Genomic DNA, 24,838 nt, shown 5'->3' with positions numbered 1-24,838 from the left:
TGTTACTATAACATCTCAAAAAACTCTGTAAATGTCTGTGATATTCTTTGAGCGCTGGATGCAGAAGCAGCTATCTCCTTTGTTATCTCCGTGTTATCTCTATAGTGCATGGGGCTATGAGATACGCCCTTTTTTTTTTGTTTTCTTCGGTTTCATTCGGCTCGTATTGGTCTCACTCGGCCATTGAAAGGTTTTCTCCGGAGAAAAAACAACTAGAGACCTGAGCTTTACGTCTTTTGGATGATGTCGGACAGAGTCCGACATCGGACTGGAAAGGGAAAAATTGGAATGTTGGACCTGGTCCGACATTGGAGCACAAAGGGTTAACGTAGTTTTTCATTTGAAATGGGAGAGATTTGTAGTGCTAGCAGTTATAAATGTGCTAGCGCACAAATAAATGAAAGCTGCCACCCACTAGTCTAGTGCAATGTATTTGCCGATTTAAAAAAATTTTAAAAATAGTTTATTTATTCTGCCACATTTGAAACCATATAGAATACATTCTGCTAAATCCAAATACCCTGTAACCCATGCAAATCTCAAATACAAATTAAACCGATGTCACTGCCGACAGTAAAATGTAAGTAAGTAAACTACAACATATTATGTTCACATTGATATATTTAAGATTGCACCGTGGCTTTTATTACCATGTTAGAGTCAGCAACATGAGCATGTACCAAAAATAAATATATAAATAAATAAAAGATTTAACAGTGCACAAGTCACCTGATCTCAGAAACTACATTGTCTTTTGTGCATAATGTATCCTTAATACCACACACCATCACTGAAAGAAAAAGAATCCTTTAAGAAACAATTAGTTTTGACCCCCACTCCAATTTTGGATACAGCTACAAAAGCTACAAAATAACAAGTCGCTCTTTTGCTTCTACAACTATAAAGCTAACTACATTAAACTACAGAGTTAATAATGACCTACATGTTCTATATAGCAATAAGGCCCCTTTAGACCAAATTAGATTTCTCACAGCTGATGAGCTAATTTACTTGATAACCAATTAGAGATATCCCCACCCCCCCCCCCCCCCCCCCCCCCCCCCCCCCCCCCCCCCCCGGCTAACCCAATTAAAGCAGAATTACAACAAATGTGTTGAAATAATGTGCCCTCACAATATTTCATTCTTGTATAAAAATGCATTGCTTCCCAATCATACTGACAGAAAACTAATAAATCAAATTTAATAAATGGGCTTAGTTTGGAAATACCTTGTAACATAGGCTAGCTGTTAAGTAAAGAAAAAAATCATATACATCTTCCTACAAATCCATAGCCCTCAACTTTACATCTATATATGGAGGTTTTTTTTAAAGCTTCATTATGAAGTTTTATTCTTCTGACAATATAGATCCAAATAACTAATTAAACTAATTGTTCTAAAATATTTCCTTAACCTACTCTGTCCTGAACTGACCTACATTCACACAGAGCTCATAGGTACTTATTCACATCAACCCAAAATGCCTGATTTCATGAGGACTTTTAATAAATTACAACACTGCATCATATTTGATGTTCCTTAGGCAGACTTCTTGTATTTGTCAACACCACTGAAGTCTGAACCAGGAAAAGCTCTCTGTGCTAGCCACCTAAAGCAATAGCACACACACACACACCAACAGCCGACTTGGGAGATTTAGGAGTCTTTATCCTTTCACTTAAACTGTCTTTTCAAACATGATAAGCAGTAAAGAGTACATTCAAGATTTGAAAAAAACACTTCAAAAGATTAAATTATAGATGACCACTCAGCCTCAAACAATGTATACTTTGATACAGAAAACAAAATACTTCAATAAATACACAAAATCTAAAAAGGCCAAATACAGCTTTCCAGTGTCCTGAATAGGAGATTAATCGCACTGTAATGCATATACTTTGGCATTTGTGTCTCCCTCCCACACCTCCCCATGTGAAAACAATTTGTGGGAAACTGAACTACAAACCTATGGACTAGAAAAGTTCTCTTTAAAACTAATTGCACAAAACGTGAGACAGAATAATAAAGGTAACTTCAACGGCAAAACAAACGAAGCAATCATACCCCCAGCACTGAAATTATAGAATCCATTTATTAAGTGGCAACACTATATCAAAGACAAGCAGCATTGTAAAAACCATTAGCGCTGGCTGGTGCTGACAAATTCACACCGACAAAGCAGAGGAAAAAAAAAAAAAAAGAGACTTGAACCTGCTGCAGAAGGAAAAGCGAATAACACCCACAATAATGAATGAATCACTTGCTTCATTGAAATGTGCACGTGCTTCCTTTTTCTGCACTTCTACTGTATTTAGAACTGCAAATTTTCAGAGTGCAAAATAATAATAAAAAAAAGCTACATAATTGCTCAGCAAGGCTGGCATTATTACCATAGAAACATGTTTAAATGAACAGTAGAATTGAAGTGCACTGCTAATGTTGGGTCAGGTGTTAATGCCAAAATCAAACCATTTCTTCTGGATTACAGACCACTGGAATTTCTGCCAATACCCATCTAGAGATTGCAAAGCAGTTAGCAGCCATCGCAGGTTTTACTGTCAGCTTAACTGGCCACTCCTGAACATGTAACTACACTTAAATTACAACCATAGTAAAACCTGGAATGGATCAGACTGCTATGCAGTTGTAGCCTTCTTTCTATCCCTGCCCATCAGCACTGTACTACCCACGGAAATGAATTCTTACAAAATGGAACACTCCACTTTCATCATTTTTTGGTTCATGTAACACCAGCTTAAGAACTGAACATGAAATTAATGTTCTATTCAAATACATAGGTTAAAAAATGACAATGCCTTTATTTTAAACGGTTGGAGCTCACACAGAATACACAATGTACTTCATACTCCATTCAGTTGAACTTAGCTTTGAAAGAAGGTTAATTACATGAAGTAAGTTTCCTTCATACTAACGTTTGGAAAAAATGAATGCCCTCCTTTTAGACGGCCTCTATTTCTTGTCATTTCCAACACTAAAAATAAAAAACGCACAGCCGTCTTTAGTAAGCTGGACTGCAAAATGTTAAAGCTACCTACAAAGCCTTCTGCTCTTATTTTTCTTATTTCCCTCAGACCTCTTTTATTAGGACGCAATGCTGCCCCAAGAGACCAATGACAGTATTTTTTTTTTTTTTTTTTTTTTTTTTAAATGCATCGATGCGCCACCAGGCCGACAACGAGTCCATCAATTCCCATTTGTGAGCATAGCATTTCTACTTGGGAAACTAATATCAATTTCATGATTTTTCTTTCCAGCCTAAATTTAGATTTCAAAAGGAGTGTGCTGTCTCGTGCTAGATGTGCCGGGCAATTTGACTTCCATGGGATTCCATCATACCTCACAGGGACTTGAGCCTGTGTGGGTCAGTTGATGGACAATGGAATCAAAGCCCCTGCCCTATTCAAAAGCATCATTATTCTGATTTAAAAAAAAACACTGGAAATAATCTGTATATAAAAGGTTTTATTTAGGCAGTACATCTTTCTTCTTTTAAAAAAAAAAACACGTGTTACACAACACACTGCATCCAACAGTAACCTGCGCTGTCACAGTAAGTACACCATAAGGCTATTCTACAGCAAGCAGTCCAAAGAGCTGCTGATGGCTTCCTGCTGTATTTATGTATCTAGTGCAGAATTCAACACCCTAACCCAGACAAAGGCTATTATACAGCATGTTTTAATGTTGCTTTGGTCTTAAACAAAACCAAAATTATATCGCAGCACTAGCCATTATGGTGCTTTAGACACTAGCACCCTGTCAGGTTCAGATGCAATTTCATTGAGAAGGTAGGGGTAGGACCGTTTTTTTTGTTTTTTGGGGTTTTTTTTTGCAGGCCTTTGGTGTGAAACTACTTCTTTTTACAGTACTGTCAAAAGCGCATGGAATGAACTCCCCTTTCTGCTCTGCTGTACATGTAATATATCGCAGCTAGGGCTACAAAGTCAATAAAGTATCACTAAAGAACAAAACCACTGTAATTCTCTTACATACGGGCATGCATATTCATCTACCAAAAAGCTATCCATCCTTAGATTTTGTCTAAGTTGTCTTCAATTATTCTTGATAACGTATTCAAGCTTCACACAGTATAGGCATCATATCCACCCCCTCTTACTGTCCACCCACACCATCCTAAAGAGCTGTTATTTACAACAGCTTCACAGAAGGTACATACCAGAGACATTGAAGAAAAGGGCAGTCTAATACAGTGTCACCATAATACAGCAATCTTTGAGTTGTTTCTGTTATAATGTAAACTATTTAGCAAACCTGTTTCTGCTGTGCTTTATTACACTTTACTTTGGTGTCTACAATAATAATTAACCCACAGATAGTTTAAATATAAACCACCTATTTGTGTCTGAAGTAAAACATAAGTTGTGCTGACATGACCAAGCGTTAGAATGCTGTACAATGGTTTTTCCCTGCACCATAAAAGCAGCCTGTTCTGTCTAAACAGAGTGTCTCTGGTAATCTTAGAATTATATCTGTGAAAATGTCAGCAAAGATCAAAGACCCGTGTGGCCTAAACCAGAACCGACACCACCATGTTTGCAGTAAAAGCATTTTTCATATCCTTTTTAACATGACCACTAGAGACCCCTCGCAGCAGCTTCTAAGTGGGTAAACACTCCCAAGTCGTGAAACAGCAAACCGTAGTGTACAAAGGAATGCATTACCAGTAGCACTTGCTGTTGTTCTCCAGCAGCTTGTCCACCATGTGTTCCACTCGCACAAACCAGCTCGGCACAGCTTTGTAAATCAGTGGGGTGTCCGATCTGCAAATCCAAAAGAAAAACAAAAAACAAACACGTTCATACAGATCGACATTGTCTTTCATGTAACTATTACATTAAATTTGGAGCATATTGTCAGATTAAACTCCAACCTTTCGATTGTTACTGTATTAGAAATGAAATAAAAAACAGCATGACTAAGATAGCCACGACTAACTGATTTTTACTCAGAACAGAACTAGTGCAGTCACAGCAGGCTGCAATCGTAGGTATTAATGTGGACACAACTTAACAAATCGACTTAATCCTCAACACTCCCATGGACTGAAAGGGATGCTTTTGCAAGTTAACAAGCGATCTGTAGTATTCACTGTTGTTGTAGAAGATGTGGGGAAATCGTTGGCTCTTTTTTTTTTTTTTTTTTTTTTTTTAAATCAATTTCTTTCAACTCCCACAGTCCCCAGAAAAAAATTAAAGATTTTTCATGTCAAGCATACAGACTCTGCCACTGCAAGCAAGGTGCTAGCCCAATTCATCACTGGAGCAATAAGTGAAAGGCAATTTTCAAATGCTCCCAGGGCAATCGCAGGCTGTCTGAAGGGATGTCACTTTTCAAGGAAAATTAAAGGTTACACTTGTTGCAGAGGAAAGAGGCATCTTGCTTGCCAGCAGATATCTGGACTAGTTTCAAGTTCTTCATCAAGTGATATTAAAAAGAAATGTCAGGACATCAATAGTCCTAAAATTGCTGCCAATTCAAAGCCCTTGTTCAGTTGTGCCAGCATTGCCACCAACTGGAGAGACTGGATCTTGACATCTTTTGCAGGAAGACTTTGAAAATGTATACAATTAAAGATGCCACTTAATCTGCCGGGACCCAGCAAATAAAATAAAAAAAACCACAAATAAATAAATACATAAATAAATAACTGAAAACTTGTGTTCGGACAGTGTTTTTTAAAAAAGCAAACCCTGAATCCAGAAGTAGTCGTCAATGTTTTATTTCATAAATTTTAAAATACTGCCACTATATCAGTGACTTGGAGGTCCAGTGAATTACTCAGTCTATCTCAACTAGTTTGTGGATTTACCTACGTATAAAACATTTACATAAAGCAAGCTTAAAGCTATTTTTCATTTTTAATCCAGATATGTTTCCTAAATGCAATCAGCATTTTTTTTTTTTTTTTTTTGTTTTTTTCTTTTTTTGTTTTTTTTTTTTTTTTTTTTTTTTGTCTTTTTTTTTGTTTTTTTTTTTTTTTTTTTTTTTTTTTTTTTTTTTTTTTTTTTTTTCCCCTCTACTGGTGCGACAGCAACATACTTTTATAATTAAATCTTTAGACCAGGGCAGGTGCTGCGGGAGAAGAAGCTGTATCGACACAAAATGCTAATAGATGGCTTTGATGAATGGGCGTTTTGTGTCAGATGCACTTTTATCCTGCTGATTTACTGCTGCAGAACATTATTCAGTTTTTGGAGAGTAGAAGTTAATGGGTCACCAGGGGATCTACCACAAGAGGAAATATCATCCGTTTAAATGAAGTAAATAAAGAACAGAGTCTTGGGAATAAAGCCAGCCTTTTAAACTGGAATATCTGAAAATGAGCACTAATAAAAGGACGCCCATACATGAACACTGGTTATATCAAAAGACAGCCTCATAATACAGTCTGCAGGCCACTGGGGAACCAAGGGTTTGTGTTCCAAGGTTTTTTTTGTTCTTTTTTTTTATCATTACTAAAAGGACAGAAGTCAGTGACTTTAGAACAAGAGAATAACTCAGGGAGACTACAGAGATAAGGGGAAGACCTCAAGGTGGGATTACACAGGAAGACAGGTAGAAAACAAATAATAGGACTGCTTAGTTGTGCAGCCCTCAGCGTAGCACAGATGCTTGGTCACTGCTAGAGGTAATCTGTGTGCCTGCTGGTAAACTTTAGCACCATTCATTGAACTTCAGTTCAGCACACTGCACCTTATGGAAGCAAAGGGCTTGTCAGTCACGCCTCCTTCTCCTTCAATTTAGTAGTTGTCAATTGATTTTACCCCGTTTTTCTCCCAATTTGAAATATCCAATTGTATTTTAGGCTCAGCTCACCGCTACCACCCCTGCGCTGACTCGGCAGTGGCGAAGACGAACACACACTGTCCTCCGAAGCATGTGCCGTCAGCCGACCTCTCCTTTTCACTTTGCAGGTCCGCCATACAGCCAACCCAGAGCTACAGCATAGATTTTTATTACAGAAGACCAAGGACATAACCACAGATGTATAGGCCTAGTGTCATCAGTTAATGACAAAAACACCATTAAAAAGAGATTGACCACCAAATGACTGACCACCTTTTCATCAGCGATCAATTACCTTAATGATCAAAAGGATGATGCATATTTACAGTCAGAAACCTGCCATCTTACCTCCAGCAGAATGGGTAGTTGTGCTTGTAAGTGCTGGCATTAACCAATCGCCCTTTTTCTTTCAATAATTTAATAATGTTTTTGTCTGCATCCTAGAAGGATCAAAAGAAAAATAAGTAGTTTACATTTTCAGAACCAAAGTTATCTGGGGGTTTCCTCACAGCTATACACAACTTAACCACCAACACTGAAGATGTTTAGAATAGCTTACAGAAAGCGCTGTTTTTTTCCAGTTTGCTACATATTTCAGCACATTTCACTCCTGTAACACAAACAGAGCATTACTTGCTATGGATTGGTGACGGTCCCACTGGCAGCATTTTAATTAGTTTCAGAAGTCCTGGGTGAATTCCCTTGCCTCAAGCTGAAGCCAATCGCAACAGACAACCCCCAAATCCCCCCATTGTTCCGATGAGGCGAGTCCCTCAGACACTTTCTTAATCAGCTGCTCTTCTTTACAGTTAATCAGAAGGGACTGGAGTGAGAATTCCAGTTTCCGAAACAGCAAAGGCTCCTCTGCTGTAAATAACAGAATTCCTCCGCTAAGTGTAGGAAAATGTCAAAAAGGCAGATCGACCTGAACGTTTGTTTTAGTTTATATTCAGCAGACTAACCCTACACAGCAAGCAGTGGAGCTGAAATAAAATGCAGCTCCTCACGTTATTTTAATAATCTGAAATGCGATAAACGTTTTTAAAATGTTCAACAACTCTAAAATGTGTTTAATTTACACTTTAGGAAAGATTAGTGTAACTCTGCAATAACGTCGTCACCAACCTTAACATATTGTCCAACAAAGTCTGACACTTCTGCGGTGAAGCAGCCTGAAGAATCGACTGGGCAGATTGGTACAGAATCCTTCTGGATTATATTATAATCCATGCAGACCCTGTAGTCATCCTGTTGGCACAAACACTTAGTCAGGTAACTATTCAGCAATTTCGAAAAGGAACAAGAAACAGCGACTTTGACCAATAAATCTATTTTTTGGTCATTCAGCAGCAGTGTTGGAATTTCTTATCTGCTCACAGCAGATGTCAATTGTTTAATGATCTTTCATGCACATTTAGTTTTGTCACCCTTTAAAATAATACTGGTAATTACCCATGTATTTTACAAGTATTCCCTTTATTGTTGTGCTTGTCATTTGAAACGCATCCCATTGTACACTGCAGTTGTTTGATATGTAAATTGTGCCAAGGCAGGAAACCTATGGCAGTAATTATCACAAAGACAGCTCTGGTGTTACTTTACAGTTGTAAACTGTACACAAGAAAAAGGTACAAAATCATCAGCATAACAGCTTTCGTAGTCCCTTGTTAATTTTCAGCAGACTGTTTACTCAGACACTGGTTTAACCTCAAGACGCTTTAATCCCACCACCTGCTCAGAGTAAGGTATTGTCACGTATTGCAGTACTGCAAGGAGTGACAGGATAAATAGGGTTCACCTGAAACGTCACCTTTTGACTGCCCCATGACAAAGATGGTGCACCTGTTGCGTCATGGTAATTTTGCAGTGCTGTATTAAAATCTTTGTTAACTCTTTTACAAGGACCATAACCTATATTAAACAAGTTGTATAACTTAAGAGAACACACTTCAGCGCAGTGATAAAATATGCATTTGACAAGATTTTAGAAACACTAGCTGACAAAGAGTTTTCCATAACCTTTGCCTGCAGTGTATCTTCAGCACTGTTAAATCACAAATACTTACAAATAAGTATGTCACAAATTCAATTGTAAGAAAGATGATTCCTAAAATGTGCGTTATAATATACCTACAGTCAAGGTTTTCTGCCACAACACAAGGGATTACAAGTTCCCAGTCGAATGCTGTTACAACCTTTATTTTTATTATATTTATGCTGAACAATGGTCATATTAGGATAGACAGGAAAATGACTAAAGCCAATGAAAAGGTCAAGTCTTGCCTTTCACTGTGAGCTAAAGGAGAGACATTTGGTTCAGTGTAACCTCTATGGATCAATTAAGTATGGAATGATTCCATCTGCAATGAAAAAAATGTTATGTCTAAAATCACTGAAAATAATTATATGCAGGTTATCTCTCTTCCTTTGAAGGCATGCCAAATTTGCACTAAGTAGGGGTAAAGATAATTGAGTTGTGTGGGAGGACAGCTTTCTCCCAAAGAGATGCAGGAGTAGAACAGCATCATCCAGAGACATGTGAAATCTGGTCTCCCACACAGCAGGAGTATTTCCATCCATTAGTACCTGTTCAACACTGTTTTGCAATATAAACTGTGTCTACAAAGTATTAATGAGATTTAGGCGAGTGATAAAATGTGTATAGCTACACAGCATGCATGCATCTTCAAATTGACAGAGATGATTTGTAATATTTTATTCCTCCTTTTACGGATCAGAAACTGTATACTTACAGCTCCAAAATACGGGGCCTGATGAACAACACCTGTGCCTTCCTCCTCTCTCACATAGTTATCCATCACTACAGTGAAAGCACCACTTTCTTTGCTCTAAAATTCAAAACAAAAATAAATGACTAGTGGATAACTTTATAATTTTGAGTAAAAATCACAAGCGTTTGAACCCCTAAATGAAGCTCTTACCGTTAGGAAGTAGTCAAACAAAGGTTTGTATTTCTTGCCTTTAAGGGTCTTGCCAGGGAATCTGTCAAAATAAATAAATAAATCAGTGGGAGCCCAGTCTAATTATCAGGACTAAAAAAAAAAAAAAATCAAAATATACCAGAAACATTTTTGATGCAACTGTTGTAAATATGGGGTTCCAACCAAAACATTCTCCTCTAAGCAATTTTAACACTGTACTGCCACCTGGTGGAAAATTCCTATAACAGAAGGCTAATACATGCATTACAAAATACATATATTTAGAACAATGCTAGATCGTTAAAAAGGATGCTTATGATATTTAAAATTAACAATTCTATATTTGCACTCACTTATCAAGAAGTGTGTATTCGGCATCCGATTTAAAGAGGGCAGATAGCCGAGCCTCCATCATGATGTACACTTTCCCTGTATCATGATCTAAAAAAGATACAAACAATGGCTCACACTTCACCACGTGCAAATAGTCTGCTGTTCTCAAACATGCATGGGCTCCCATTTAAAAAAAAAATACATTTAGTAAGCTAAACCACACAGTGCTGAGCTCAGTTAGACACAAGGAATTAATCCAAAGGATTTACTAACAAGAAATTTAAAAGAACCTGCTGATACTATTAAACATATTGATAACCAAACAATCTACAGAATTATTAACTAGTCATATGTCAGTCATATGAGGGAAACTACAATGAAGACAACTTTAATGAATTTTACATACTTAAATACGGATTAGAAACACAATCATTAAAAGGAACAGCAAAAAAAAAATAATAATAAATGAAATTCTTATCAGAACAGTGTAAAATTATCACATGCATATGATACAACTAGGAACTACCAGTAAGCACCTCCTCCTTTCAAATGCATAATACCCCAGGCCCTATTTAAACAACTGGGTTGAGGATGATGTCTTGTTGATGTACAACATTGATTAGACTACACAACCAGTCAGTGTATCGATCAAAATCTAGTGATGGGGGGGCTATCGAGTGGCGCATCCGGTAAAGGCACTCCAACCGGAGTGCAGGATACGCTTAGAGATGGCCGGTTCGAATCCAAGCTATGTCACTGCCAACCGTGGACGGGATTTCCCACGGGGGCGGCGCACAATTGGCCAAGCACTGCCCGAGTGGGGTAGGGCTTAGGTCAGCTGGGGAGTCCTTGGCTCACCGCACACCAGCGGTGTGGCTGACCGGGCGCCTGCAAGTCCGCCTTTACGCAATTCGGAACAGCGTGGTCCTCCGACATTGAGTTCTGATATGGCTGTACGGCAGGCTTGCAGAGCACGTTTTGGAGAACGCGAGTGCTCGTCTTCATCTCTCCCGAGTTAGTTCAGGGGAATAATAATTGGACATCCCAAATTGGGAAAAAACTGGAAAATGAATAAAAATTATTCCTTCAAAAGCCTGCTTACCTTTGACTTTAACATACATGAACTCTGGGTTCACACAAAGAGCAAGGTTACTGGGCAGGGTCCACGGTGTGGTTGTCCAAGCAATCAGAGAAACGCTTTCATCCTCTTCCAAAGGAAAGTTCACAGTTACAGAGGGATCTTGAACATCCTAAAGGGAGTTAAAACACTGCAATAATGAGGAGCTCCACAAAAAAGGTTTGGCTGGATTGCACAGAAGGGTCTCCCAAATAAGAGTTAACCATTTCTACCACCCCCACCCCATTCAAACACAAAAACCACCTTCAGTCACTCTGTCCATCCAAGCCACAGCGCCCCTGAGAGATCCCTAAAAAGAAACTCACAGGTCAGACTTGTGTACTTTTCCCTATGCAATACCTTGTAATTCTGGTGAGACTCAAAATTTGAGAGCGGAGTGTTGCATGCAGTGGAAAATGGCATAACCTTCACCCCTCTGTACACCAGTCCTTTGTCATACAGTTGCTTGAACACCCACCTGAATTAAAAAAAATAAATAAAAAAAAAACAGTGTATACAAAATAAAAAGTGGATCCCTTACAAACAAAGATTTGTTAGACTGGTTAAGTCATTAATATGAAACTACTGGCAAGCCCAGGGCTTTAATGATCCAAAAATCTTTGGTTTGACATTAGTAGGCTATCCATTGTTCCACTGTCGTGGCCCAGATGTTTTGTAGACATGTGTCAGGTCTGTGTGTTTGTTATATATGTAACCACAGTAAGCTTTTACTGAACCAAGAGAAATACATTAATAATCCCTGCCCTCTACTTACCAAACTGTTTCCATAAACCAGGGATAAAGAGTCTTATAGTCATTTTTAAAATCAATCCAACGCCCCAATCTGGTCACAGTTGCCTGTTTACAAATAAATAAATAAATAAATTACAGACCAAAAGTCCTGGACAGCTGTGTTAATATTTTAATACTAAGCATTTCATGCAGAGACATATTTCAAACCTTGGCTTTATCCGCATATATTCAAAAAAATCTAGTTACAGGAATCCATACATTGGACATCCCTTTTTCTCATTTACCAGCCACTAGACAGACACCTACCTCCCACTCACTCGCGTATCTCATCACAATGCTTCTGCACTGTTTGTTGTATTCAGCGATTCCCATTTTTGCCACATCCTCTGGTCCCTTTATTCCCAGCATTTTGTCGATTTCATATTCCTGTAACGGAAGACGTTGTACCATTTTTTGATAATCTTAACAGGATGCCAAATGCAGTACGTTAAAGTTCACATTAAAATAAAAATATAAAACATTAAGGCTAGTTTCTTATCTTGGTTTTGAGAAATAAAATACCAGAATGTACAGTATCTACTGTACTGCAGTACTTGTGAAAAGTGCGAATTGAACATAAACCAAACAACTTCAGTTTTAATAGCATAATTTATACACAAAAATTCTCAAAAGTTAATAAAGGTTACCTAAACTTACCACTGGTAAACCATGACAATCCCATCCAAACCTTCTGTCTACATGAAATCCACTCTGATGCGCAAACCTGGTCACAACGTCCTTTATAGTGCCAGCCAAAATGTGGCCGTAATGGGGAAGACCGGTAGCAAATGGGGGTCCATCATAAAAGGTAAATCTGAAACATTAACCATTAATATAATACCTTCACTAAAAGTAAACAATTCTGTGAAATGTAGCCAGATTTAAATCACTTGACAAATAGAAATTGCGTTTCATTTTACAAACAGCTTGCTTTTCATACTCACTTTGGCCTGTTCTTAGACTGTTTCAGACATTCCTGAAAACAGTTATGGTCGTCCCACAGCTTGAGGATGCGCTCTTCCTCAGAGGGGAAATGAATGGTTTCTGGGACTGGCTGAACCATCCTGTCACTGATTAATAAAAAGACATATCAATTATGTATCAATTACAAGGCAAACAGAACAACAAAGCCTTCAAGGTATTATCAATGTCACAAGCAGTTGGAGGGGCATTCAATGACATTGAGTCTCAGTTGGCTGGTTTCACAGACCCTGACCTACATGAAAAGTTACCTGCTAGTGGTACGGTATTCCACAGTGAGTGTTACTGAGGATTGGTGAAACCAGCCATCAGAGATATTTGCTTAATCTGAATTCTTTAAAAAGTGTACTTTTCATCAAATATTTTGTGTGACTAATACCTACCATTACCTAATTATTATCTTCACTACATGTAAAATAAACAAAAAGCTAACAAATACTTATTAATAATAATAATAATAACAATAATAATATATTGAAAAAAACAGTTTTTTTTTTTTCATTCATGTCTTACACAGGACAGGCAGAAAAATAATTTGAATTGGGAGGATATATTTCAAACTTATTTGCATATCTTCCTGATGAAATTTGCTAAGGAATTTTTTAAGCACATGACATTAAGTGCGTCATAAGCTGATGAATATGGAGATATCTTATCTGTCTTTAAATCTCATTTAGATACGTCTAGATTTTGCCGGTAATGCGATGTAAAGCTCTTACATTAAGAATTGTGGAATCAGCTATTTGGTAATGCATGCCCGATGCAAAAAAAAAAAAAAGTTTTAATGTTTGCCCACCTATATAAACTTTAGAACTGTATGGAAAACAGTTTCCAGTAAACACAGTGCAAACTTGCCCAGGTCAAGCTGTTAATTTGGCAAGTCCTTCCCCATAGTTCAATTTCTGTTTTATATTCCATAGGTTTACATCCGTACCAATATATGCCCAAGACATGCCACCAAACACTTTCGACCGGCTGACTATACTGTAAAGAAATAGTGAAATTCTGTAAAAACCCAGCAACATTACAAGCAACTTGCCATGGACTCTATCGTTTAAATTCAAAGAATTAAAAAAAGAAGTGCTTCTCTCAAAGCGAGACATGGTAACGTCATTCCACAATAAAACAATAAGGATTATAAAATATAAACTTTACATACTGAAATGTTACAAATAAAAAGTTTAATAAAACCCTAAAAACTCACATGAGTAACTAGCAGCAGCCGCAGCCGGTGTCTTGAAAATGATGCAACTGGTAGAAAGAATGGACGGAAGCGGAAGTAGAATTATGGTGACAGGTTCTGGAAGGCCAATCAGAGAACTTCTAAAATGAAGCTGCTGATTGGTGGAAAGGGGGAGGGGGGGTTGTACAAATTGACAGTTTTGTGAAAGCCTGTGAAGTCTTAACAAGCGTTGTGGGTGACAATTACTAACTGGACAAAAAGTACAGGGGGTATGATGTTGATAAAGTGAACTATGTTACTTTGATCACAACAAAGTTAAAATCATATTTACTGACAGTGGCCATAGAAAAAAAAATACGTGTTGCGGCAGCACAACCGTATGTATTGAAAATATTAGACGCGGTAGTAGTCTAGTGTTTTTTTTTTTTAAGAGCACGATTGTGTGTAAAAGTTATCCAATTATAGTATTATTGTTGTTATGGTGTCTTGTTATCAATTGCAATGTAGAACTGGGAGACTTAAAACAGAGACTGTCGAGTATAAGAAAACTGTAGTTCTGGATTAAATAACTGGTGGAGTTCATAAAATAAAATTTTAAAAAGTAAATAAATTACAAAAAAAACAGGTCTGATTGTTCATGACACTTTCTCTTGTGCCAAAAGAATAATAGTAGAATCAGTGGAGACATGGCTAGGGAGAGTCCAGCCAGATGACTTGAATTAATTAAAATACATGGCATCTCTCATTTAAATCCACTAGAGGGCGCGCTAAGAAAACAAAACATCTACAGGACTACTCCTTTTAGAAATTCTACTACAGGAAATTATATATATATATATATATATATATATATATATATATATATATATATATACTTTTTCTTTGTTTATTTCTATTTTATTTTATTAAAACAAAAGTCTGAAACAGCTTTGTCAATGTAGGATGAAAGGCACACCAGGAGATTGTCATTTAAGTATTGAGGATTATTTAAAGAGACAGTCTGGCCACTGTCCAACTGGCACCCACAATTCATTTTGCCAGATCACCAGCTGCTACACTGATGAATATGTTCCAACCCATGTCATAAACTAATGTTATACTTTACCCATTGACTGTCACTGTATCTGAACAATCTTCAATTGTTATTTTGGTTGATCAGCGATGTAATCACTGGTAAATCTTGTTTTTTCTCGCATCATTTTTTGTATGTGTCAGCTTGTTTTTGTTATCCTCTGGCTCCCTATCCTGTTTACCAGGCTCTGCGCTTTTTAACTGTCTTCTTAAGCTTTGCTTTACAGTCCACATTAACTCGAACAACTGTCACTGCTTTCATGTTAGACTAAATCTCTTTACTCCCTTAACATTGTCAGGCCAGTCCAGTCCAGTGTTTTCTGCTGTACCACACTTTACATAACATCTCATGCACATTTAAAATCTGTATTACAATATTATTGCAAACAATGTATCTCATTCTTCTTTCGTATGGCGTTTGAAAAGCAATGGGCTACAGTTGTAATTTTTAATGTATTTCATTTATTATACAAGATACATTTCCATGACTTGCTTGACAACTAAACAAACCCTATTTGGAAATAGTCACGCACGACTCCCTCAACTAACAATCTTTACAACCGATACGCTGTTAAATCTGCATCCTCACTGCTTCACAGAGGTATGTAGCACTTTCTTTTTATTTATATTGTGGCCTATACCACTTGTGCAGTTCTGATGGAGCTATGCATGGTTATGAGGTTTTCCTATATTTGAATGTAGGTTTTAAGAGTGGCCTATTTTGTCATGGCACTGAAAATACCTGTTAACATATAAACTCCTGTTTGGCAGTTCATTATTTGTTTAGAAAAACAAAAACTGGTTTGACAGCAAACCTGGCACTTTGTTTAAATCCATCTTTCACTCTGTAAAACCTTGACTTTTGAGAAGATGCCCAAACATTGACAAACATGACAAACATTTGTTTGCAGACTTTAGCAATAATTCATGAGAACATGTTGAGATGAGATGCACTGAAATGTGAGAAGTTGTTTTTAGTGTGATCCAGGGTTGGACATGTAAGAGTCTGTGTGCTCAGAGCTGGAAGCCCTACCATACAATCTACGGTCAGTATCCCATCCAGTGCTAGGGGGAAAAAAGGTGGAGGAAGGAATTGTGCTGTAAGCAAACCTTGCTCATGACTAACTGAGTAATCTGAATCATTTTGGACTAACTCACTGTCCAGAAAGGAAGCCATACATGAAATAATACAACACATAGACCAGAACATGTGGAGACAAGCCTGTAGAAAAGGGATAGGCTGGGGAGTGGTTCAGTCCCTTTTACTGAAGTTTACATCTTGGTGACACCATGCTTCAAAGGTTTGCCCTTAGGGGTCCCTGCATCCAAACTCAATTAATGTGAGGTCATATTTATGCACACTGAACACTTTCTGTCATTGTGTTTATTTATTTATTACCATGCAGATAATTCAATTGGAAGCATTCTCATTAATGAAAAAAATTGAAAAAAAGGAAATGGCAAAATTTGGAATCAAAGGAAAGCTGACACACAAAGGGAAAGTAACTCCTGATATAGAAAGCATTTTTATGTCTCTGTAGGCAATGTTTTTTCCCTTTATATACTACATGAATTGTATCCGTCTGTTCTCTGCCCAGTTCAAAATTAATCTAATAAATAGTAATGTTATACTTCTACAGCTATGCTTAAAAATATCACACTTCTGTTAGTGTTTGTTCAACTGTTGATTACAGCAAATATATTGCTCTTAAATGTATTTAGTACAAACCTTCAAAATAGAACCTGTAAACTTAACAGCATATATGGAGACCCCCTCCCCTCCAGTGACGTGAGTGGGAACTCCAGATTTTGTTTTAATATTTTCTAACACTTTCCCTTCCCCTCCCTGCATGCACAGCAGTGCTGAAGTGGGCACTGTGCAATATGGGACGCTAACTCAAAATAAGAGACAAACCAGATAACGCTGTGCGCTCACCATTCTTGAATTTCCAGCACACAGAAACTTCTCACCACACCAACTGATAAAAGATTGAACAATAATGGGGCACTACTGATCAGGGGGTGCTGCGTTTCGAATTCCCAGTAGTTTGCTGAGGTGTATTAAGACATTTGTAACAATACATATAAGGCAGTGAAAGCCAGCAATTGAGAATATTATACACCAAAGCTCAGTGGAAGGGTGATGTTCAAGCATATCCACGTCAGACTGAAATTCATTTTAATCTAGCATGGTCGGTTTGATGTAGCTGTTTCCTAGTTCACTGCCTCAGTCCCCTTAAAATGCAATAAATAAGAGCTGTTATTTATCAGGTCTCTATAAGCAAAGAAAGAGGAAAACTGGATTGAAGCTATACATATACTGGCATAACTGAGTAGCATCTAAAAAGTTTTCACTTTATTAGCCATGAAGAAAATATAAACTATTTTATACAGTACAGTTTTTTTTTCCCCCCACAAGTTTACATTTTGCTCTACAGATTAGCCCCTTTGGAATACAAATCCAGACACACAGACACGAATTAATTAATTAATTAAAACATCACACATACTGTATCAATAAGTACATAACAAATAGTCCATACGGGTTCTATTTTGTAGTCAATCCCAATTACTATTGTTTTTTTTGGAACTGTTTAGCGCAGTAGCACAGCTTTATCATTTATACCTTTATAGTGAATATGAAACGTTTTGTAAAAAAAATATGTATTTCTGTTATTATATTTGTTTTTGTTTTTGTTTGTTTTGTTTTGTTTTTTTTTAATTAAATTTTAAATGTGAAACTGTGCTTTCATAGGCTATTCTAGCTTAACTCCCTCCTCTTACCACCATTTCCAGACTCAGCAAAAAACAACCGGACATTTTGATTTCTAAAGTTAGACCTGCAGCTTGACAATCAATAAAACGTATCTTAACGTTACTAAGTAGTTACTGTTTAAATGAGCCCCGTGTAAACCGTGATGTTTACTAGCACTCTACTTGCAGGCGTAACTGTTTTGTATTCTTCTATTCTGTTACACATGCAGTCGCCCCGACTCACCACCCACCCCCTAGCCCCCTGCCTCTGGTCTGTATATCCCGAGGACAGCTCCATTACAGTAAACAGTGGCTGAACAGACATGTTCTGCACGTCGCCATGCAAAAAAAAAAAAAAAACTATGTGTTTATTATATAACTTTCTTAAGCATACGGCTTCTTCACAGTTTTTAACAACATCGTATTTCATAAACCTAATTCAAGATTATGTACGTCTTGTAACAAATTTAAATGCAATTTGGGATTCATTCGTAAATAAGATTTACAAAAAAACAGCTGCGTACTAGTTTATTGTTTAGCCTCGCTTGTTTTATTATTTTTGGACAATGCACCTTGCATGGTTTTAATAAAATAATTGTATTAGGTTCATATGAATTGATTGAGCTGACATGCTCACTGTAACTCAAGAAACTGTCGTCAAAACCAACCCAAACTACAAACTAATCACAGAGGTTATGAACATCCTCCATTTCTTCTCTGTGAAAAGAAAAACTAGAACGTAGAAAAATTACACCATATAAATCAATCTTATTTATTTAACGAATCGGTTTGCTCAATATGACGTTCTTTTAAATATAAATCAATTAGAAGTTTAACCAAAATCAAAAGTTTAAAAAATTCACCTTTTATGAAATCTTTGGAACAGTCTATATTATTATCCGGTGTGGTGATGTGTTACTGTTAAACCCAAAATTGAAGATTGTGTGTTTAGATTATGCTTACAATGTGTTTTTGTGGCTTTAGAAGTATAAATGTTGTTTTACTGTGTAACAAATAAATCAGTAATAAAGTATATCTAGAAATGTTTCTACTATATAAAAACAACAGCTCCTATTTCAAATAATGGTTTAATCCTAATTCCATTACCATTCTACATAGAGCTAGTCATATTATTCTTCAAACCTTTACGCTATTTCCGTAAGAAATTCATATACAAAGTCTAACATTTACGCAAAGGAAAGGATTTTGCATGTGTAGCACACAGGAACTTTGCAAGCCAAGCAGGTCAATCCATTGCTTACGTCGGGAGTGACACGTTTATATTTTTATTCTTTTCACAAATTAAATCATTATTTTCCACAAAAAAAGAGAAAAATATGAAAAGCATTCTCTACTTTTATATTGAAGTATCATATGTGGTACTTTTTTTTTTAATTAAACAGAATTGGTTTCGGTAGTCTTTAACAATTTGAACTCCCCCTTTTGAGAAATAGAGTTGGCGGACCCCTCTCTATAAATACGAAGGACAGCAGGCTGTTTAACATTAAGCAAAACATTTGTCTTGAGTTTAATGAGTAGACGGTATAAACTTCCGTGACAGAAACACAGCTGTAAAACCTATTTGTACTTAAAAAAAAAAGCTTAATTGCTTAGTTAGTCAAGGACGTTTTGAACGTTGAAGCTTTACAAAGACACACGTAACCTACCCATTGAAAGTAATAGTAAAAAGAAAAAAAGGGGGTGTAACGGCCAGCCTATAGACTGTCATACCCGGGTCAAGCTGCCTGCAAGACAGCTCAACCAGGCTATGTACCGTAAAAAACCCGTGGTCAAGAAAAAAACAAAGAAGATCGTGAAGAGGTAGACTAATAGGGGAGATTCGTGTTGTTGTCCACGAGTGAAGAAAGAAATCAACAGAGAACCCCCATTCTTTGTTTCCTGGCAGCTGTCTCGCAGCTGTGAAGATTATGTAAGGAGGAAAGCAAACAGGTTATGCTTTTTGAAGAAGAGGTGGTAATGTGCGGCAAAGGCGTGATGTGCCAGTGGGAGGCGGTCAGCGAGAGACCCGACATCAGCCAAAAGAAACTCGAGGATGCCTCAAGGAGAGGGGGCAGAGGTGGTAAGCACCGATGGCACAAGCGTGGGAGGAAGGTGGGCAGGGCACCGTGGCAGCAGCAGACTCCTTACAACAAGCACGGTCGGCCAGGTTCACGTCCTTTTGGGGGAGCGACTCTGCGCCCTGTCAACGCGCAAGGGAACCGGGCGCCAGGTATGAGAGCCCCACGAAACACGAACCAGTTTCTGATGCACGAGAAGTACCAGCTGCTGCACATGCGTTCTGACTCAGTTGGCACAGACAGCGGGTCGGACTGTGAGGTGGACTTCACAGACATGGACTCCTACCTTGGCGTGCTCGAGAACGCCAGGGGGGCGCTGTTGGACAGCCCCGATCCGTCCCTACCATCCTCGGTGAAGTTTTGCCCGAGGCAGCGTCCAAAACGACAGGAAGTCAATTTCTTCAGCTTTGGTGACATGATTGATCAGGAAGAGAGCATGCAATATTTCCCATCTGAAGACGACGTGTTGCAAAGTGAAGATTTCATGCAAAAGGACTTTATTGAATTCTGTAACACAATTGCTTAAGTACACCGCGTGTAAAACACAAAAAGGACCTCGTTGCATTTTGTTTCTGTTTTGTACAAAGACCAAAAGGTATTTATTTTGTAACTGTAACCAAACTGTGGTATGGGGGGTTGGAGTTAAAGAGTTGCAATGATACAACGATGCAATTTTGTGTTGGAAGTGTGACGTGTTTCCATTAAGTCTGTCTTGGTGTTTTGAATGGGGAGGGGTTAGGAGAGAAGGAGTGAATCCAAACAGCCAATTATTCCGAATAGAAAATGATTGACTGGCACTGTGTTGGTGTTTTTGTTCCACCCCCTTTACCGATTTGTTTTTTTTTGTTGACATTGTCATAACTGTTTCAACTTTCTTTTTAATAAATTAATGAACAGTTTTAATAAGTTGTTTGTGATATTTTTTTTAATACTGAACGACACGTTTTTATGCATTGCACATGTTTAAGATTGGCATACGCTAGTTACATTTAGTCTCTAAGTATTTTACAAAATGCGGCAGAAATAGTGAGTATATGTAGTAAAAGTTTTTTACGCAGAGGTAAAAAATATAAATCGATTTAAGTATCTTACATGATGTAAATTAATTGACCCCTAACGCTATTTAAAATATATATTTAATACACCAGTTTTAAGAGTTCTACCTGCTCTTTGCTAATGTAAACAAACTGTACTGTCAACAAGGTAAGGTGGAGTCGTGTACAGATGACTAGGGAAGAATGTAGTGACACCAGTTTACGTAATCAATTACGTACTTGCAGAGTCAGGTGACAATAATTACTAATTAGAGACCATTGTTCAAGGAACTGTGTCTGGTCAGTTCAGAGCGGATTTTGGAGAAGACTGACTGATTACTGGAACCTGTTTTTTCAGTGAGGCATAGGGACATGTTAGCATATGTTTGAAATGTTCAGGCCTTGTGGAATATGTACATATTTAAAAATAAATAAAAAACAGAAAAATAATAATCTTGTTGCTGATTTACGTTTATTTCTTTTCCTGCACTTTTATTCTTACAAAAAATGAGGACTGGGGTAAATACATTGCTTTTTAAACGTTCATTTATTTCAAACTTTAGAAACAACTATTTGAAACTTACTACATTGTATTTAGTGTTATAATTAAAACTCATTTGAAACATGTCAAAAAGTGAATTATCTCTTTGAGACCACCTTGTCTATACAACTTTCAAACACATAATTAGACTGAGTGAGGGGGGAGCCATTTGCTAAAGCCGGTAATCTAGCAAAAAACACTTTCTCAAGACTGCTGTTCTTTGCATTGCAGTGGGACACAGTGGCTTTGAACAGGATGTGGGAAATAGTTTTAAGCTATGATTGTTCACTGAGCGCAAGACAGCTTTCCAAAAACCAGTATAGAAATTCTGGACCCTGGACTGTACGCTGACAGGTTACTCTGTGTCACATCTCCATTTGTACAGCGCTGTTAGTTTTAACAGCTTGTCTCGTTGTTTCTGTTTTTTGTTTTTTTGTTTTTTTCAGGTAGTATTTGAAGATATCTGAATTGAGGATTTCAGTGAATAAAATATAAAAATGTTGAGTCTAGAAAAAAAATACACATTAAAGAATGTACTGTTTCTTTTATAAAATGCTCACCTCAAGCATGTGAAGAAATAATAATGTGTAAAAAAGGGTGCACTTTTCATTAATACATCCCCAGAAATATTTATAGACAAGCCCAGAACACAAAGAGCACCCCACCAGGAGTTGAGGTTTAGCACCAGATTTGGTGCTCAGATGATAATCTATGACGTGGGCAATGAATGGCTCATTGTATGGCGCATATTTTTCAGGTATTTTTCAATATTTTGTTTCCAGTTTAGAAAAATAAGTTCAATGGGCACAGGTTCATTTCCTGAAAGGCATACAATGATTTATACAACACAAACAGGTAAGGAACTGCTAATAATGTACCTCCTCTGAGCTGCAACAAAGCTGTTTCTTGCTAGTTTTATTGATTTCAGAAATTCTGCTCCCACGGATAAATAGAGCCTTTCTACACTCATGAAAAAAGTGACCTCATGTTGTATCTGGACATGGATGCCTTAAAGCTCTTCCCATTTCATTATGTTACAACTTGTAAAACGGGCTGTGTGTGAAATCTGTAAAGTCATGCACATGACACAAGAAGTCAGTTCAGCTGTAACTAAAGCGCCATTCACAGAAGCATTCATACTGACATTCACACTTAAAAGAAGCTATTTCTCAGAACAAGGGCATGTTTTATTTTATTTTTTCACTTTCCCTTATTAAGCTGGGTTAAATTCCCCTGCAAGTAATTCATATATTCCAGTTTAAGTGACATGTAAGTGACAATTAATGAACTTGAGTAAAATGATAATTCATTCCTCGTTCCTCTTATTAGGTTGAAAAGAACAGAGGTAACAAGACAATAAATAATATTCATATTACCACCTAACACATTATAGCAAACAACATACATCCGTGTGTGTGTGTGTGTGTATGTATATATGTATATATATATATATATATATATATATATATATATATATATACTGTACTGTATATGGAAAACAAACAAACAGACTGTTTTAACATCGACTACAGCTGGTATCTGATTGTAATGATTGGATGCCGCAAATCCACTTCCTCCACATCTTGTTTCTGCATCTCAGAGTCTTATATCTCTCTTGGGATCTTAAAGTATGAATACAATATAACTGAGATTTGATATGACAGCAAGTATCCAGTCATTATTCGTGCCAAGCCTACTAAATCTAAAATGTTGAATATGTTACAAACGATTCTGGTTATTTCCACAGTGGTTGGGGTTTTGGACGGTGCAATTAAGGAATTTCTTCGGGAGCAGTGAAGATGAACACACGCTGTCCTCCAAAGCATGTGCCGTCAGCTTCTTTTCACACTGCAGACTCACCATGTAACCATCTTGGAGGACAACACTCCCCCCCCCCCCCTCCCACTGGGTGGTGCTAGGCCAATTGTGCATCACCTCCTGGGAACGGAATAGCCTGGATTTGAACGGCAATGTCCAGGCTATAGGGCACATACTGCACTCCATGTGGAGTGCGTTTAGCAGATGCGCCACTCAGAAGCCTCCTAAATTGCAAAATTTGGAGTAAAAAGTTTTGAAAATCTATCACTCTGTGTTAATCAAAAATGATGTGAACAGATAAGAAAAGCACATTTTTAATACTAGCGTGACTTACCACGCGCACTCTAAAGGACTGAACCAAATGTGTGGTCTTCTGGCTTATACTGTATATTATACTGTAAATCACTTTCAGGAATCAGCCCCCAAATGTAGTCTCCCCTTATGTTCTCATTATACTGTCCTCGGTAGCGGCGTTCAAAGTCCAATATAAATATAAATATAAATTGTTTCATAAGGCCCAATTTGATGTGCAGTGGTGGCATCAGCACCTTCCGGGGGTCCACCAGTGGCTCCTACTTGATGTTGTTCCTCCCCACAGAGAACTCGGTCCGCTGTGGCCAGTCCAGCCTGTGGTAATGCGCCTTGGTGTCCCTGCTGTCCCAAAGGCAAAGATAGCAGGGAAACTTGGTAAAACCGCCTTGGAGACCCATCAGGAATGCCACCATTGCAGCCTCTTGATGCCATCTCAGAAAAATGCAGATATGTATCCATTTAGGCAGCTGGAACTAAACTGAACTGGTGGGCTTAAGGCCCCTGTATTTATACTACTATTTATATTACTGGAAAGTTCAGCAATTAGGAAATAACACTTACTAATAAGTTCAGCAATAAGCAATTAGGAAATAACACTTACTACCCAGGAACCAAAAAAAATAATAATAATTTGTTACACGGTGTAATTCTAATCTTTATTTTACAGTGCAGTAGTCTGTGATATCAAGCTGTTCTAAATCCAACTACCCTCCTCCCCACACAAGTGCAAGAATCCTCCTGCACGATTGCTGGAATAATGGAAAGAGAAGCCTTAACAACCCTACTATAAAACCCTTTCACTCCCTGCTTCAGAGGCTGCTGCAGACTCTCAAGACGCTGCCCACCCAGGCCACCTATCCAATCATAATATAGGAGGTTAGAGGAAAGTGTATGGGAGGTGGTGACAAGCCTCTTTTTCACTAAAACATGTTGCTGTCTGACAGCTGATCCCTTGAGCTCCTTGACCTATAAAGTTCCATGTTGCTCTTCCTCTGTGTGTGTGTTTAAATTTAAAAGTAGCAGGGTTCCGACAAATATATAGTGTTATATGT

At 37.6% G+C, this 24,838-nt stretch overlaps 2 protein-coding genes across 2 annotated transcripts in view; one reads left to right on the top strand and one right to left on the bottom strand.

The window, feature by feature from the left end:
• LOC121328480 (isoleucine--tRNA ligase, cytoplasmic-like) overlaps window positions 1–14,264 on the bottom strand; it is a 36,834-nt gene extending 22,570 nt beyond the window's left edge. Inside the window, exons 1-13 of the mRNA XM_041273165.1 lie at window positions 14,200–14,264; window positions 12,959–13,084; window positions 12,672–12,828; window positions 12,282–12,401; window positions 11,998–12,080; window positions 11,583–11,700; window positions 11,208–11,355; window positions 10,126–10,213; window positions 9,773–9,833; window positions 9,584–9,679; window positions 7,956–8,078; window positions 7,179–7,270; window positions 4,706–4,804 (exon numbers count right to left, since the gene is read on the bottom strand). Coding sequence (XP_041129099.1) covers window positions 4,706–4,804; window positions 7,179–7,270; window positions 7,956–8,078; window positions 9,584–9,679; window positions 9,773–9,833; window positions 10,126–10,213; window positions 11,208–11,355; window positions 11,583–11,700; window positions 11,998–12,080; window positions 12,282–12,401; window positions 12,672–12,828; window positions 12,959–13,077 — 1,304 coding nt within the window. The 5' untranslated portion in view covers window positions 13,078–13,084; window positions 14,200–14,264. The remainder of the gene's footprint in view (window positions 1–4,705; window positions 4,805–7,178; window positions 7,271–7,955; window positions 8,079–9,583; window positions 9,680–9,772; window positions 9,834–10,125; window positions 10,214–11,207; window positions 11,356–11,582; window positions 11,701–11,997; window positions 12,081–12,281; window positions 12,402–12,671; window positions 12,829–12,958; window positions 13,085–14,199) is intronic.
• Window positions 14,265–19,505: 5,241 nt separating this feature from the next.
• LOC121329352 lies at window positions 19,506–21,553 on the top strand. The gene has a single exon (XM_041274921.1). The coding sequence runs from the start codon at window positions 19,957–19,959 to the stop codon at window positions 20,605–20,607; it is 651 nt and encodes a 216-aa protein (XP_041130855.1). The 5' UTR covers window positions 19,506–19,956; the 3' UTR covers window positions 20,608–21,553.
• The last annotated feature ends 3,285 nt before the right edge of the window (window positions 21,554–24,838 follow it).

Source organism: Polyodon spathula, chromosome 16 (assembly GCF_017654505.1).
Source record: "Polyodon spathula isolate WHYD16114869_AA chromosome 16, ASM1765450v1, whole genome shotgun sequence".
In the NCBI taxonomy this organism is placed as follows: domain Eukaryota; kingdom Metazoa; phylum Chordata; class Actinopteri; order Acipenseriformes; family Polyodontidae; genus Polyodon; species Polyodon spathula.
The sequence above is the reverse complement of the archived record's forward strand: the minus strand, read 5'-3'. Positions and strand labels throughout refer to the sequence as shown.

What these genes read in the sequence shown, in the direction of transcription:
- LOC121329352 (XM_041274921.1), top strand. Translation starts at nt 19,957, where the DNA reads ATGCTTTTTGAAGAAGAGGTGGTAATGTGCGGCAAAGGCGTGATGTGC.